Source organism: Cydia splendana, chromosome 24 (assembly GCF_910591565.1).
Source record: "Cydia splendana chromosome 24, ilCydSple1.2, whole genome shotgun sequence".
In the NCBI taxonomy this organism is placed as follows: Eukaryota; Metazoa; Arthropoda; class Insecta; order Lepidoptera; family Tortricidae; genus Cydia; species Cydia splendana.
The window spans coordinates 3,909,128-3,926,669 of NC_085983.1; the positions used below are offsets into that span (position 1 = coordinate 3,909,128).

General features: G+C 38.5%; 2 protein-coding genes across 2 annotated transcripts in view; one reads left to right on the plus strand and one right to left on the minus strand.

The window, feature by feature from the left end:
* Positions 1-206: 206 nt before the first annotated feature.
* LOC134802204 (zinc finger protein 26-like) lies at positions 207-12,920 on the minus strand. Its single transcript, XM_063774799.1, has 2 exons — positions 12,644-12,920; positions 207-2,481 (listed from the first exon to the last, which is right to left on the minus strand). Exons 1-2 carry the CDS (start codon positions 12,860-12,862, stop codon positions 1,726-1,728), a joined length of 975 nt encoding a protein of 324 aa, XP_063630869.1. The 5' UTR covers positions 12,863-12,920; the 3' UTR covers positions 207-1,725.
* Positions 12,921-13,983: 1,063 nt separating this feature from the next.
* Positions 13,984-17,542, plus strand: part of LOC134802311 (uncharacterized) — a 38,368-nt gene continuing 34,809 nt past the window's right edge. The window contains exons 1-3 of the mRNA XM_063774899.1: positions 13,984-14,116; positions 14,923-15,012; positions 15,361-15,483. Of these exons, the coding sequence (XP_063630969.1) occupies positions 14,090-14,116; positions 14,923-15,012; positions 15,361-15,483 (240 nt within the window). The 5' untranslated portion in view covers positions 13,984-14,089. The remainder of the gene's footprint in view (positions 14,117-14,922; positions 15,013-15,360; positions 15,484-17,542) is intronic.

A 17,542-nucleotide genomic window follows, 5' to 3' on the forward strand; every position in this document is an offset into this window, starting at 1 on the left:
GGCAAAATAACGGGACAACGCGAGGAAGAAGAAGGTACAGGTAAATACTGAAAGTGTGAGAAAAATAAAAACCTGTATATGATTGACATGATTGTCAACTAATATTTAATGTATAATAAAATATATTATATCTAGTACTAATAAAAAATGCCGGGCAAGGACCGCTTTTTTTTTTTACCACATCGGTGGCATACAAACATACGGCCCGCCTGATGGTAAGCAGTCACCGTAGCCTATGGACGCCTGCAACTCCATAATACATTTTATATACATCAAGCGGTCCTTGCTACATAATATATCAAGGAGTTGATTGTTGTAAAGACCCCCTCATTCATAAAACTTTGAGCCTGATTTAGTTAAATTATGATTTATCCCTTTCTTACAAATACATAAGTCAAAATGACAGATATAACTGTATTAGATTTATATTTGGACTTCGTAAATACGATCATGTCTCCTTTTACCGCCGGCAGCTCAACTGGCTCTCCATCCGTCGTCGTAGGTCCTTTCGGATCCTTTGTATCCTATTTTCGATCCTGTTTGAGCCTTCTGCTCCTGGATATCTCAAAAGTAAATTCGTCTTCGATACTCCTCGTCCAGGATGTGAGCTGCGTACCTCCCGCGTTCTCAAACTGACCATACCTTCTCACCGTACTGGTTTTATGACTAATTCTTTCGCCGTCCAGGCTAGTCGTCTTTGGAATTCACTCCCTCTAAATATTAGACAAGCTCCAAGTAAGTTTTCTTTTAAGCGGTTGTTGCGTAAGCATTTGCTAAAACAAGAGTTCGAATAATATCCATCATTTTTATATTTATAGTATGTATTGTATAAATATGTAGTAGTTTATATATATTTTATTTATTTATGTAGTTTATATGTATAGTTTGCTTTTTTTTATATTCACTGAATAGGTATATTTCTCTCTCTGCACCAATTGTAGATGTCTGTTTGGCCCTATGGTTGACTGGTAGAGAATGCCATTTGGCATTAAGTCCGCCATTTGTACATTTTTGTATATACTTTGTGCAATAAAGTTTAAATAAATAAATATAAAGACAAACGATTCGTAGCTAATTCAGGTCAGTAACGCGTTTATAATTAACCAGTGAGTCAGGGGACACAGTTGTATAATTACCACTATGCGCGACTCCATATATCTAGCGAGCTTTCAAGTATATGAACTAGCGCGCGTGAACGCCACTTATGCTAGACCGCCAGGTGCACTAAAGAAGTTGATTTATGAAATTAACTTGTATCATTTTACGCATTTTGAATAGGAACAAACATGCATTAGTTTTAAACGCCACAGACGACAATTTACGTCAACGCAAAATCGTGACAACGACGCCAAAGACGGCATTTGACGTTGATCGTTTTTTGATGAAAATCTACTGAAAAACACCCCACTTTTAGGTTGGCATTATTTATTCACAAAACGAAATTTTACCCCCGTGGCGTCAGTGGCACGGCAAATGGATGCGCCGCTTGGCGTTCAAAAGGTTAAGTAATTTGAATTTAAATCGAAAATTCAATTCAATTTTCTAACATTTTGATTTACATTAACTGCCAATATTAACCTTTTCGACGCTGTGTCAAACACAAAAGCTGTCACTCAGACGCCACGATTAATCGGTCTTTGGCATTGAACCTGCGGTGCGGATATGTCGGTCATTGGCGTCCAAAAGGTTAATTCTTATATGGTGGACGACTAGAGGATACCTATACTACGAGTCACATGATCTGTGCTCTCCTTTCAACTTGAACACATGATGCTTCAACAACACATTGTTAAAAAACTGTTCGCCACACACACACATGTACTGTTTCTTTGTAGCCACTATATCCACCAAATGATACTTGGCTATGTGTGCCGCTCTCTCGTCTTCCTTACACAGCCCTCTACACAACACACACACAAACAAATCTTTCAAACATAGACCTTTAATCCCGATATTACTAGAGCTCTTTTTCGCATTCTTCCTCGGAGCGAAGCATTTCCACAACATTCTCTCATCTATCGCAATGTTCCCGCTTTCATGCAAATTGCTGTTATGCGCTTGCATATGCGCCGTAAAACTGTCCTTGACTTTACTTTCGTAACCGCAGAGCGTACAGTGGTAGTAACTTGGATGTATTCTGAGATGGTCCCGTAACTCTGCCCGGTTTCTGCACTTTTTAAAACATATCTGGCAGCAAGCGACACTTTGGATCAGGTGACGTTGAAAATGGAACCAGACCTGTTTGATCTGGATTTGTTTATTGCACTTTGGGCATGTTCCGGAGAGTTTGTACTTGTGTTCGGGATCGTGCATGTATTGCATGTGGATCTCGAGCATCTTTTTGTTGAAATACATCAGGTTGCAGACGTCACAGATGAAGATTTCGCGGTGAATGTGCTCAGCGTCTTCTGAGCTCAAGAGATGTGTAGATTTTGTGTGTTTCAATAGTTCCTCAAAGTCTTTGTGTTCCCTGATGCATATCTGGGAAAATAGGGAGACAATATTTATGTTAAAAACATGAAACAGTTCACATTTACTGTAAATGACGCCTCACACACCTTACTTAATTCAGTAACAGACGACATGAATGCAGCATATGTGAGACACGGTTGAGATATCAGCATCACACTTCTACATATTGCTGCATCCATGTAATGAGTTAATGAATCAAGTAAGGTGTATGAAGTGTGTACTTAGAGATGGGCCGAATATTCGGTATAATATTTACCGAATAAACAAATTATTTTTTAAGGGCGTCTGCTAGCTGGCGCAGGTGCACTTTGCGGTCCAGCATGAGACGGTTCCGTTACTTTTCTTAAACATTCCCAGCCGGTCCAGAAGGGAAAGGTCAAAAACATGAGTGCAGATTGCAGACCCGCATGAACTTGTTTTTTTCAGCGTTTTAGGCAGTTTGAGCCCAACCGAATATTGTAAATATTGTATTCGGCAAAGTCCTTATTCGGCCCATCTCTAGTGGCCCACTTAACAGTGGTGTGTTAATTTTTCATAATTATTTGTGTTGTAAATTTGGTTGCAACATGTAAAAGTATTGTACACATCTCTGCATAAAGAAAATTACAACACATATTGTAATGGTTACATTTCACTTTAGCTGATTGTACACACTGTTCTATTGATAAATGAAGACTTGTGTAAGGGTTATAATCAAACCTGGGATAACGCAATGCACTTATACTAAAGTGACGTAGCAAAATATTCTATCAACAATGAAATATTACTGTCAATATCTAAATGTTCTACAAAATATATATTTATACAAAATCGCTTTGTATACTGCTTCGTAAATTCTAAAAAGGTGTATTTTCGAAGAATTTATTAAATTTTTAATCCAGGTCAGTATTTCCATATTGGCACTAAATGTTTTATTTAGGTGTCCATGCCTTCGCTTGAACCACATTATGAGATAACACCCTTGTAACTCAGCCCTAATCAAGCGAATTCATCAACTAGTAGCGCCATCTATCGCGCTACCTAAGTACTAATGTCGCCCGGTTGCCAGCGCTCGGCTGCTTTCTCTTCAGTACGCTTTTGTAACTCAGCCGAGCAACACGTTTACAAAGCAAGTTTTAAAAAGATCAAGAAATTTAAATCGTAAAAATATTCTGAAAACCTCCGACTTCGTGCCATTCCGCTCGGTGCCCATGGCCCAGCGACGAGACGCAGTGACCTTCCTACAGGCACCGTCATAAAAAGTACACGGGTACTTACGCCTTATGGCCTCGTCCTGTGGGACAACAAGGCGTCGTTCCGTGAGACGACATGGCGTCAACCCGTGAGACGACAAGGCGTCGTCCCGTGAGACGACAAGGCGTCATACCGTGAGACGACAAGACATCGTCCCGTGAGACGACAAGGCGTCGTCCCGTGGTATCGTCCTGACACACGACATGGTATTGTCCTGACAGACGACTTGGCAGCGTCTTGTAAGACGACGAGCATCGTCTCGTTAAAAGACCTTGTGACATTCCGCTCAGTGCCCGTGGCCCAGCAATGAGACTAAGTGAGCTCTTATAGCCATCATCATAAAAAGAATACCTACGGGTATAAATGGCACACAGCGTCGTCCCGTTGGACGACAAGCGTCGTTGCGTGAGACGACATAGCGTAGTCCCGTGAGATGACATGACATCGTCGTGTGGGACATCAAGCTTCGTCCTGTAAAACAATAAGGCGTCATCCTGTGATACGACAGGCATCGCGATGAGTTACGTCATCATGTGAGAAGACATTGCGCCATCCTGTGGTATGGTCCCGTGAGAGGATATTGCGTCCCATAGGACTACATTGCATTGTTCCATAAGACTACATTTTGTCGTATCGTGAGACATTAATACGTCGTCCTATGAGATGATATCGCATCGTCCTCTGAAATGACATTGAAATGATGTTGTCTTGTTAAACAAAAACCGTTGTCTCATGGTCTACCATTAATACGGTAGCGGACGTCTTATTGGTCGCTTTATCGTTCGATGTCTGCACAGTCGGCCTCGCATTTAAGATCTGCATGGTCATGAACCAATGCACGACTTAGTCGGCGTTATCATCATTGTAGCCGACCAAATGGTGTGTCACCTTTTAGAACGACGAGCAGCAGAATTGCTATTAGCGGGTTTGGCGTGAAATTGATAACGAAATGCAGTTACAGTAATTGTCTCAACCTGCCAGGAAAAAGGAAGGGTTCCGTCTTGGTCGTGTACAAATGTTGGTCTAGGTCGATAACAAACAGTTGCCGTGAGATACCAAACAAACCAAAAATATACATTCTGAGGATCCTAAACTGTATGACTAACTGGCCATGAAAAATAGCAGTTAAGAAACTACAAAAAAGGAAAAAAGGTGAAAAGGTGAAAAGGGAAAAGTACAAAGTGAAATCCTTGTGTTATACTTTGCCCAACTAGATCCTATACCAAAAAGAGAGAGGGGGAGGCAAGAAAATTGACGTTAGCCTTAAAGAAGGAAAGAAAACTAAAACTCTCTCTTCCGAATAGGAATACCAATACAAGTATAATGCCAATTCATTTACGGCTCTGTCATAGGCTAACAAGAGATATCTCTTTATTGCGGCTCTTAACCTGAAAAGAATAGCGTTTATGATACTCGTATATATTAGTGAAAAATCATCGCACTAAATCCCTCTTTTGAATGATGAATGACTAGTCAGGTTGATAGTGTCTTTGGGAATACTGAAGCATCTCCTGTATACTCTCTAAATATTGACCATTACATAACAAATTGCGGCCTGTTACGAAGAGAAATCTTTTACTTACTTTAAATCGTCTACTATGTAGCTATGAAACAGAGACCACTGAACTAAGAGAAACACGTAGAAAACAGCAAGTACCTTCTATCGCATTCCGTCCAATAGACCGAACTGACAAAGGCATTTATAATGCAATTAGTGCTCCATTCACATCAGTCAGGTAGAAACTTGTGAAATTAGGTTCAAATGCTGTAAGTAACAAGCTCCACTTCGGAAGATTATCTAAGCAGCCGGTTGTGTTATCGACCTGCCGTTGGTATAACAATCATGCATCATAAAACGTTGACCATAAACGTTATATAGTTCAATTTCAAAGGAAATGAACTCTTACTGGTAATATAACTATCGGAAACAGGCGGTATATGTCTAAAAGGACCAACTAGTAAAATATTAATTTAGTATGGCAATCCGCATAGTTACCCATGATTGTTCAATAGGTGAAACATCGGTTTCTTTAGTAGTAAATGCTATGTCTATGTAGAAGATGAAGCGCCCCTTCAAGTTATGTAAATAAATAAAGAATTTATGAAAAGATTTTTCGGTAGTTAGAGTGGAGTTACTGATTCTGTTTCGAAAAATCGCGAATTGAATTAGAGGTGAAGCCGACTAAGGGAACTAAGCTGTCGAACCAACAGCCACGGTCCACGGCTTTAAATCTAAACGATGATTGTTTAATTTTTCCAAATAGACAAATTAAAATGAAGTCACTTCAGAAACTTTGAAACCATGTGGACTGCGGGGCAAGCCAACGTACAGAAAAACGTACAACGTACGTAAACGTACACACATGCGTAATATGTAGAAAATATTTGCAGGCAGTCACCGATAGCAGATACCGGATTCTGAAAGAACACGGATCAGAAATATCCTTCTTTCGATTTCCAGATGAGAGCTTCCCTTTGCAGATAAGGAAGTACTCGCGTGATTTTATAAAAGAATAACAACATACGGTGGTTCAGGCAAAATGCACGATCTAAGCGAAATATGATCCCAGTAGTGACATGACTACAAATATGTTCGCCGGTTAAATAGACCCTGCAATTTACTCTGAAAATCAACACTAGTTCTGCTGTCATTGCCAGATCTAAGTACTATAAGCTTAGCTGAAAGGTTGTAGTCCAGGGTTTACAGCATACTGTTGTAACAGGTCTCGTAGAGCATGTAATTGGAAACGTCATCGTCAATGCAATCAATTCCAGGTGTAGTACCCTACAAAATCATCGTGTCTTGGTTATAGGGCAGATGCGCTGCTAATCGAATTACAGCATTAGTTGTGAAGACAACTACAATTCATATATTTATATATTCATGATAATATGCTTATATCATTAAATACAGTAAATATGAGATGTCAGTAGACATATATCAACGTTACGTCAGGCGTAGCTCACTCCGCGATTTCATCGCGTCGCTACAAGTACATGCGGCGCACACCAATTTTGGTGTCTAGCACTAGTAGTTGCCGCGCACCGCTATGGAACGGACGCCTGCTCGCGCTTCGCTCGGTCAAAATCTGTCGTAATAGTACATACTATTATTTATACTATGATTACGTCAAGGTAGTGACATAAATATAATATGTCGCAGAAAGGCCTAGATCATCAAATAATTGTTTATTTGTGGGCATCATGATGCCTAATTAACCCTAGGGTTCCCTCAAGATAATCAAATGATACACAACTTAATTGCACGAAAGCCAATAAACAACATACAACGTCCTTGTATTGCTAAATTTCTAATCAAAAGTACCTACAAATTAATAATAATAATAATTCAGCCTCACAGAACACCGCCTCTAGAAACCTAATATTGGCCATTTTGTTCCCGACGCAAATCACCAAACTGTGAGGTGCGGGAGGGGTCCTCACGGCGTTGCGATTGGTCGTTTCAAACATGGCGCGCTGACACGTGTAAGCGTAGGGATGGGACATGTTCATTACAGGTAGTGGGTACTGCTACCAGTGATACCGAAATTTATTGTGGTAAAATTGTTACCAATTTAGAATACTTAGAGTAAACTTACTTAATAAATCATTATATTGATTAATTTAATATTTCATTAAGTAATTTAATATTTCATTAAGTAATTTAACAATGTACCTGAAATGTTTACTTAACATATTAGGGCATTTCTGTTTAAAGTACCCAGAACATGAATTTTAAAGTTTAGAATTTTTATATTATTTCCACTCAGAATCGCAATCTCTTTCGATACGAGAAAAAAGTGTCGCCAAAATCTCATACAATTATTTTCTTTTGTCCGTTTTATTAAGGTCATAGAAGGTTGTATTGAAAACATATTCAAATGGACCAATAACATATGCCTATTACAAATCAACTCCGAGTTCTCTCGCACTTCTTTGAAGTTCATCATTAGGTCCATTTCGTGACATGAGACCTAACTGCTCACCTAGAGGATTCTAAAAAACCCATACAACATATGTCTAAGACATACCAACACCGAGATCCCTCGCACTTCTTTGGAGTTCATCATCAGGTCCATCTCGTGACATGAGACCTAACTGCTCACCTAGAGGATTCTAAAAAACCCATACAACATATGTCTATCACAAACCAACACCGAGTTCCCTCGCACTTCTTTGAAGTTCATCATCAGGTCCATCTCGTGACATGCGGCCTAACTGCTCACCTAGAGGATTCTAAAAAACCCATACAACATATGTCTATCACAAACCAACACCGAGTTCCCTCGCACTTCTTTGGAGTTCATCATCAGGTCCATCTCGTGACATGAGACCTAACTGCTCACCTAGAGGATTCTAAAAAATCCATACAACATATGTCTATCACAAACCAACACCGAGTTCCCTCGCACTTCTTTGGAGTTCATCATCAGGTCCATCTCGTGACATGAGACCTAACTGCTCACCTAGAGGATTCTAAAAAACCCATACAACATATGTCTATCACAAACCAACACCGAGTGCCCTCGCACTTCTTTGAAGTTCATCATCAGGTCCATCTCGTGACATGCGGCCTAACTGCTCCGCTGGCCTAGAGAATTCTAAAAAATTTACACAACATATTACCTATATATTATGTCTAAAATGGTACAATACGGTATGACGAAGCACGAAGTTTCCGTAACTGAAAAACCATCATCGTCACATCACTAGTCGAAAGGGAAAGGGATAGCGCATTGCATTTTCAAGTTGACGAAAAGGGACGGACATACTTCGCCTCTGCTTACGACCAGTATAAAATGAACCCCGCGGACAAGAAACATTATTCAATGAAATAATGAATTTGACTTTCCTGTGGGATGTTATTCCATCTGTTTCGTAAGTAGATGTCTTAGATGACTTGCCACACCATTTTACGCTGCAATATCCCATGATTACCCAATGAATTCAATAGTTTACGATTTATTTTCTTAGACTCGTGCACACTGCTAACAGGTCGTAACCTTGGGCGCAACTGATCGGAGCGGCGCGCGAACAATCTTATATTTGACCTATACACCATACGGGCGGTGGCCGCGAGTCGTCCTATAAGCTCGGTCTATAGGGGTTGGTCTGTGTTCAGCCTATATACGTCCCACTACTGGGCACAGGCCTCTTCTCACTCGCGAGAGGGCTTGGGCTATAGCCCACGCTGGCCTAATGGGGATTGGGGCTTCAAAATACAAATTAAGTAATCAAATTAATATTTGGTAATGAACGCGTCTACACGTGTTAAGGTTTGACAGGAATTGTGCCACAGCATCGCCCGCGCGTGCCGGTGCTGGCAGCACTTGAGATTAGATGACATCATGACATCATGAGACACCCGTGGTTTATGCCACTGCAATGGTATAGTGCCAAGAACTTACTGGTACGGACCATATATAAATAATAATAATGTTTTAATTTGTCTGGGTGTTACGAAAGTTCCGCAATTGGTTTGAAAAGGTTGCACTACAATTTAAAGTGGATAGGTCCACCTCCTCTACTCTTACTCAAAGAGTCTTTCATCGTCAGTCAAGAGGTTTTTACACTCTTATAAGAAGATCGTATGTATACGAAAAAACTCACAAATCGTGCTAAGTCTAACAATAAAGCACAATCCATTACCAGCGCGCGAACCATATAATCTTCAGTTTGGGAATCAGCTTGCCACCAGAAAGAGTGAACATTAAACAACCTACAATTACAAGCCTTTATTATAATTAGCCTAAAAATTATAGGTGAAGGCATTGGAATTATTCAAAGATTAAAAAATCTTCTAAAATATCCTACTTGGTAAACGGATCTTCAGTCTACGCACAACATCATGGTGAGATGCCATCCACAAGAACTAGAGTTGTCAGCATCACTTTAAATTCATAATCATCGCCTCCATACGATTGTCACCTGGGTGTCAGTGATTCTGTTCATTCGTTTATTTGCTTGCATGACTGACAAGCACATCATTTAAAGATTGGTTGACCCGGCACCAGCCTAATTGGCAAGTTTTCAGTTATCTGTGGGGAGTAGTAAATTTAGCAGCATAATTGACACTTAAAATAAGTAGGAGCCTACCATTTCATATAAGAATTAATATCTTTTTTATGGCTTACTATTAATATGGTTGTTTTTAAAGCAACCCTCACCTAAAACTAATCAGTAAGGAAGAATGTATTATCGCCTCAGTTGAAACTACTGCTAGGTTGTTGAGAGTTGTTACTAGTTAGTAACGCATACATTAAATCATGAAGTGTTGTATTTTCTTCTTCACTTTCTGACGCTACTTTCAGGCAGAGGAGTACTTGATTCGAAATAAATCTCAATTGCTTCCAAAACTAAGAAATAAGAACATCATGTTTATAATTTCTAACACATTTACGGAATATGTTGTCCTTATGTAATGATAGCCCATTAACAAATAAACCTGGTATACCTAGTAGTCAATAACTATGTATTAATATCTAAATAATGTTAATATCGTATTCTAGTGGGTACATATACAAACATTTGGTTAGTTGTCCACATTAAAAGTCATATTACATTACATCTGGTCTATAATGCAACTTACCAATTTACATTAAATTGTTGGAAAATACAATAAATCAGAGAGGACCCAAGCTTTTCCAATTAGTTACAAAATTTTAAACAGTGGATGGGCCGGCAGTGCTATATTTGTGTTAAGCAGTAGATAGGTAGTAGTAATATCATTACATCATACAACAAAACCTTTTTATCACCTAGTGGCTATTGTAAGGAAAGCATCAGGTAGTTTGGACGGGTTAAAGGTAAAACTCACTCGATGAGGTTCACGTTACACGCATCAGAGCTACTACTTCAGATAGTGGTTACACTTAAATTTGTACGACCTACAAATACCTACTTATGTCTTTAATTATGATATTAGGGACAGTCTTTCAACTAATAGTCACACAGTTTTGTTTTATATAAAAAGTTTTATAGTCACAATGGATAACTTATGTTGCCAGTCAGTGCTAACAATTGTCTCATCTATCGGTAATTACAAATAAGGAAAATCTAGTAAGGTTTGACGTAAACAATCCTTTAGTATATCAATACGGAATAAATTTCAAGCCCATATTCTTATCATGTGATTTTTGCATAAATTTAAATATTATCAGTCACAGTACGCCCGGGCCAGCGCCGGCAGAGGTTTAAACACGTCTCATAATGTGGTTCAAGCGAAGGCATGGACACCTAAATAGAACCGTTTTTCCCCCGAAGGGTAAAAAACGGATATTTAGGTTCCTGCCGAAGCTTGAACCACACCTAAGGGCCTTGCCGGCTTATGTGGTACTGAAGAGAAAGCAGCCGAGCGCTGGCAACCGGGCGACATTAGTACTTAGGTAGCGCGATAGATGGCGCTACTAGTTGATGAATTCGCTTGATTAGGGCTGAGTTACAAGGGTGTTATCTCATAATGTGGTTCAAGCTTCGGCAGGAACCTAAATATCCGTTTTTTACCCTTCGGGGGAAAAACGGTTCTATTTTAATCATTTTATATCGTTATTTATTATTTCTAAACATTACTCCATCTTCATTTATTGCTAAAAGTACATAAAAAATGAAATTTACCTTGTCTTAAATATTGACATCTTTTTTATTGATATCAAATCTCTAGAATGTGTCCCGAGTTATCACAGGTTTGGTTATAATTATAATATATTTTTCATCATAAAACCAAACAGTAATATTTTATTGCGTAGAAGTATAAAACTAACACAAGACTGGTATAAAGCATACATTCTCATCGTGAATATATTAATGTTTATGGAAACAGAGGAAGTAGGTAAAGAGCCGGAGCAGATAGAAAACCACAGGTTGGATCTTAAAATAAGTCGCCTTATTTGAGGATAACTGACACTGGGAGGGGTTGTTTTAAATTGATTTAAAGCAATTTTAGCTGCCGCAAAAAAGATTTTTTTTGGGTGATCATTGAATATTAAGACGGTCTAGAATGCAAAATGACTAGTGAATATTTTGCCTATATGGGGCTGTCCATAAATTACGTCATCGATTTTTGACGATTTTGGACCCCCCCCCCTATAATCATCCAAAAATCATGCTTCAAATGACCCCATTTCCTCCTACTTCATGCTACCGTCATCCGATGTCCAGACCCCCCCCCCCTAATTTGAAATGACGTAATTTATGAATAGCCCCTATCCCTTATAGTCTACATCGCGAACGGTCTAGAACGCAAAATTACCACTAGGGTAGGTTAGGTTCGTTAGTTATCTTCAAACGGCCGAAGGCCAAACAGCACAGAATAGGAGTCCCACGACAGCGGGGCTCCGTCGACATCGCTAACGTAAAGATTAAACAACGAAAATGATGTAGGCATTTTGCGTTCTGGACCGTTCGCAATGTAGACTAAAAGTGATATAGGCAAAATATTACACTAGTCATTTTGCGTTCTAGACCATCTGCGAATAACCCAATCTTTGGCACTGTCATAACCTCAAATTATACCTATGAAATTATGAATAATTCAGAAACCAACCATTTCCGCGGGGGGAAAGTTGGAGGGGGGGTTCCCCCAACTCCCCCTCCTTCCCACCTTTCTATTAAGGCGACTTATTTTAAGATTTTTACCTTATTATTTCGCGGGCCGTATAAGTAGTCTTTTTTAAGATAAAATCCTTTCGCGTGCCGTATTTTGCCCAAATGCCCACCACTGAATTAGGTATATAGTTTGAAAGCTGTCAATAGTAGATCTTTGCCGTGCTATACTGTAGGGCTACCGCCAATACCGAAAATCGTCAATTGCGGGCATTTTTCTCTGTCACTCTAATTACGCCTTCATTGGAGTAAAAGAGTAAGATCCCCGCAATTTGCGAATTTCGGTTTTCGCGGTAGCCCCTCTGGTGCGAGTTTTATAGTAATATGCGTTACCTACCTTACAGCTTGCATCTTCTGTTAGTATTTTAGCCACCTGCTCGCGATGTTTGACCTTCCTGTGAACGTGGAGTTCCGTCTCACTGTCGTATTCGTCCGAGCAGAAATCGCAGGAATACATCTGACCTAACTCTTCTTCAACGCCTGCGTCGGACATTTCTTTCTTCCGCTTTCTATCATTTATCATTCGCACCTCTCGGTTTGTGTAAAATAACGACATAGCTTGTAGTAACTCTAATTATTATTGGAAATTATATTGACGCTAAGCGACACCGCAGAGGAGAACCACATTAAAAAATTAAATGTCAAAACTAGGGTTGCTATACCTTTAAAACACTATACGAGTTTGATAAATAAACGCTCGTATACAATGTATGTTTGTCAAAGACTGTCTCATTTTAATCATACACAGAGATAATCATACTATCTTTGTCTTACACTAGGACTAGCACCCAAAAGAAAAGGATGAGTATAGTTTTCCAGGTTCTTACTGACTGATAAATTGGTTTGATCATTGGACAATCAAGCATGTGGCACGAAAATACCTCCAAAAACACAGGTTCAAACTGTCAAAATCAATATTCATTCCAAGGGCCCAACGTTTTCTGTTCTCTTTCACGTCGCAGCAACTAGTATCATTTCTCTCTCCTCGCTCTTTTAAAAATGCCGTTTGTCAAAAAAGGACAACCATACTGTTAACAAGGTGGACTTAAAATCAAGTGTTGCCTTTCTTGATGCGCCCAGGCTGTGTATGTGTGCGTAAAAGCGTATATGTGTGCTCTTTTAGGGATGTGAAAAGTCGATTTTAATCATGTTATATATCGATAAACGCTACACAGCGGAACGAAATAGCGATTAATTGAAGCTTCAATATCTTCGTTAAACATAAACATAATTGAAATGCTAATGGATAATGAATATATTATAATATAATAATATAATTCAATTATTGCGGAACACCTATTTTAGGACGTATTCATGTATTTTAATTAAATATCTGAACTTTCCCTTGGTTCCCTGCTGGGGCGTGACTATAAAATTGTGATCTGATAACCACAATAAAGAATAAAAGCGTTTTTGGTAATTTTAGGTATCGTTAAGCCTTTGAAGTAAAATTAAAATTGCAAGAAATGTCGATAGTTTATCGATATGACTTTATCGACATGGCTACAGCAACGTGGGCCTCATTGTTAATCGTACACTAAACAAAAGTGGCAACAGTGACAGCTCGCTGAGACACCGTCTCTATATATTATAAGTCTATGATTCATTCCATTCAATATTTCATTCGTTTCATTTTCAATCAAAAATCAATCAGTCAAAACAAAAACAAATATTCTATAAATATTCAGCGTTGCTTTTTGCTATGCACGCGATTATTTAATTAATATAAGGTTAAATATTGTAAAACTACACCATGCCACGTCTTGTAAACTACAAAAGTTAAATGTTAACACAAAATCGATGTAATCTGGTAAGAAATTGATTTTTAGTTTCGTGTTTCATATCGCAACTATTTTTTATAATAAATCTTAATATTCCATTACGGTTATTATCTGCAAGTAAACTCGTATATTATGTTACTATATGTAGGTAAACTGCATTTTGCAATTTTTACATGATGAACAAACATCCTACCCTCAATATTGTATGCAAAAATAGGTAATATTGTTCTGAAGATTGCTTATTTTATCGTAATTTTGTTTTTTTTGACATAACTAGTTAAGAAATTAACCCTTATACCTTAAATACTTCTGAAACTAAGGCTATTGTATCATAGAAGCAGTCAGCAACATGCCAAGTCACGTAAAATATTATTACTTAGTTGATTCCTTTGGAATAGTACTTGGAGATTTGATAGTTATAATTAGGGTTCCGTACCCAAAAGGTAAAACGGGACCCTATTACTAAGACTTCGCTGTCCGTCCGTCTGTCCATCCGTCCGTCCGTCCGTCTGTCTGTCACCAGGCTGTATCTCACGAACCGTGATAGCTAGACAGTTGAAATTTTCACAGATGATGTATTTCTGTTGCCGCTATAACAACAAATACTAAAAACAGAAGAAAATAAAGATTTAAATGGGGCTCCCATACAACAAACGTGATTTTTGACCAAAGTTAAGCAACGTCGGGTGTGGTACTGACTTGGATGGGTGACCGTTTTTTTTTTGCATTTTTTTCTGTTTTTTTTTCATTATGGTACGGAACCCTTCGTGCGTTCCTCGCACTTGCCCGGTTTTTTTTTTATTATGATATAACTGTTTTATTTTTACTTTTTCAGTTGAACATGAGTTCGGTCAAGAAGATTGATAATGCCAAAAAAACTACAAAAGTTAAAAACTTGGCATACAAGTGTGATTTGTGTCCGAAGGTATGTACAATTGTATAGTTGGGATATATGTAAGATTCAGGGACTGAATACTGGTATATTTTTCATACAAATTAACCAGTATTCAATTTCCGTATCACGGATATTTATGTATATAAGTTATACCGGTAATGTTAGTACCTTTAGTTATACCGGTAATGGTCCCTGGTTAGATTATGTTTCTACAGGAATTTGGGGAATTAGTAGCCCCTATACATAATTTAGTAACATTCATGAAACATGCAAGAAATCCACAACACAAGATTTATTGAGTTTACTGAGGGCCTAGTCAATTTGTGTAATAATGTCCTATAACATTTATTTATTTATGCTCAAATTTTTTTGTTACAGAGATTCTCCAACAAGATGGCTTTAGTTAGCCACGGCTACTCTCACACCGATGAGACTCCATTCCAGTGCACACTGTGTGATTATGCGGGCAAGACAAAGAAGTACCTCAGTCGCCATGTCAAGGTAAAATTGACAAAGACAGGAGTGTGAAACTACCTTTGGGCAAACTCGGCTCCGTTCGGCTCAGCATTGCTCCGAATTATTATAGTTGGCACAACTTGACGTCCCTTTGGGTGCACGACCACAGATAGGATAATGGCTTGAATTTTGACAACCCTAAATAGCCGAAAGGGATAGTGCTATATATTAGAAAGGGAGAGCATGATGTCAACAGCTGTCAAACTTCAGTTTTGTAGGAAGTTTCCTTTATGTACGGTAGCACTATTATTTATTCTGTGACAAGAGTAGATTTTTTGTGTTAACAACTTTTTTAATTAAGCGCGCGGTTGTTTTATGCGATAAACACAGCGTTAAACGCAATTTGGGTAACTGACATTTGAGTAAGTTACCAGAGAGAGAGAATTATCCATTACGTGATGGAAGGATGGACAATATTTGATGAGCACGCAGTATGTAAATAGTTGACTTTTATTATTATTTAAGGATGATGACAATTAATTTGTAACTCACGAGCTACACCGCCACTCACGTTAAATATTTGTATGCCTCATATGGCCAAAAGTGGAGCACTTAATTATATGTATGTAACACCTGTTTGTAACATTACCTGCTTTTCGACAAATAAATGAATTGAATTGAATTGAATTGAAGCGCTGGTAAAAACTAGTGCCTACCTCAATTCTTGAGATTCGTCGCCAAGCGGACCCCAGGCGCCCATGAGCCGTGGCAAAATGCCGGGACAACGCGAGGAAAATCATCGGCGGGGATTAGCTATTTACCTTATAAAAAAAAACATTTATTTCAAGCTAATATTGCTCTTTTTTTTTTTTTTACATGGCTTACGTCATATTATAAGGCAAATAGGTCACCCCCGCCGATCTCTGATCATGAGTGTATCCATTACATATATTGATTGAAACTAACACGATTTTCACTCATACTTTTTTTATAACTAAGGGGCTATTCATAAATTACGTCATTTCAAATTAGGGGGGGGGGTCTGGACATCGGATGACGGTAGCATGAAGTAGGAGGAAATGGGGTCATTTGATGCATGATTTTTGGATGATTATAGGGGGGGGGGGTCCAAAATCGTCAAAAATCGATGACGTAATTTATGGACAGCCCCTAACACGGGATTTAATCAAGACGGCACGGGTCTTATACTTCGTTTTTTTAGCACTAAAACAATCTTGATATGTCTTTTAATTGAAAAACACATTTTAAAAATAAGTTACGGCAAATATGTAACAATTATGAATCTAATACGACCATTTATATTCTTCTGCTTTCATAAGTAATAGTTATTGATTTTTAGGGTTCCGTACCCAAAGGGTAAAACGGGACCCTATTACTAAGACTTCGCTGTCCGTCCGTCCGTCCGTCCGTCCGTCCGTCCGTCCGTCCGTCCGTCCGTCTGTCACCAGGCTGTATCTCACGAACCGTGATAGCTAGACAGTTGAAATTTTCACAGATGATGTATTTCTGTTGCCGCTATAACAACAAATACTAAAAACAGAATAAAATAAAGATTTAAATGGGGCTCCCATACAACAAACGTGATTTTTGACCAAAGTTAAGCAACGTCGGGAGAAGTCAGTACTTGGATGGGTGACCGTTTTTTTTTTGCTTTTTTTTTTTTGCATTATGGTACGGAACCCTTCGTGCGCGAGTCCGACTCGCACTTGCCCGGTTTTTAAGAAGCGTTTTTCAATTAAAAGACATGTGAAGATCGCTTATCTTCTTTCAAGTTCTTTCTAATGCTAAAAAAACGAACTATAGTTTTACGCAATTAAGTCCCGTGTTAGTTATAAAAGTATCCATTACATTTTCTTTTATTTTTTGCCATTTTTATATAGGTATTATGACCTTTTTTGCCACTTTTGTCTTATTTCTAGTCAGGATCGCGAGCCCTTTTCATTCTTATAGGAGAAAAAAAGTGTCCTTAAATTTCCATACATTTTTCAAACTTTCCTTTTTGTTACCGCCATACGAAGTAAATGGTAACACAATAGGAAAAAGCTCTGGGACTTTTGTTTATCCCATTAAGATCGAAAGAGCT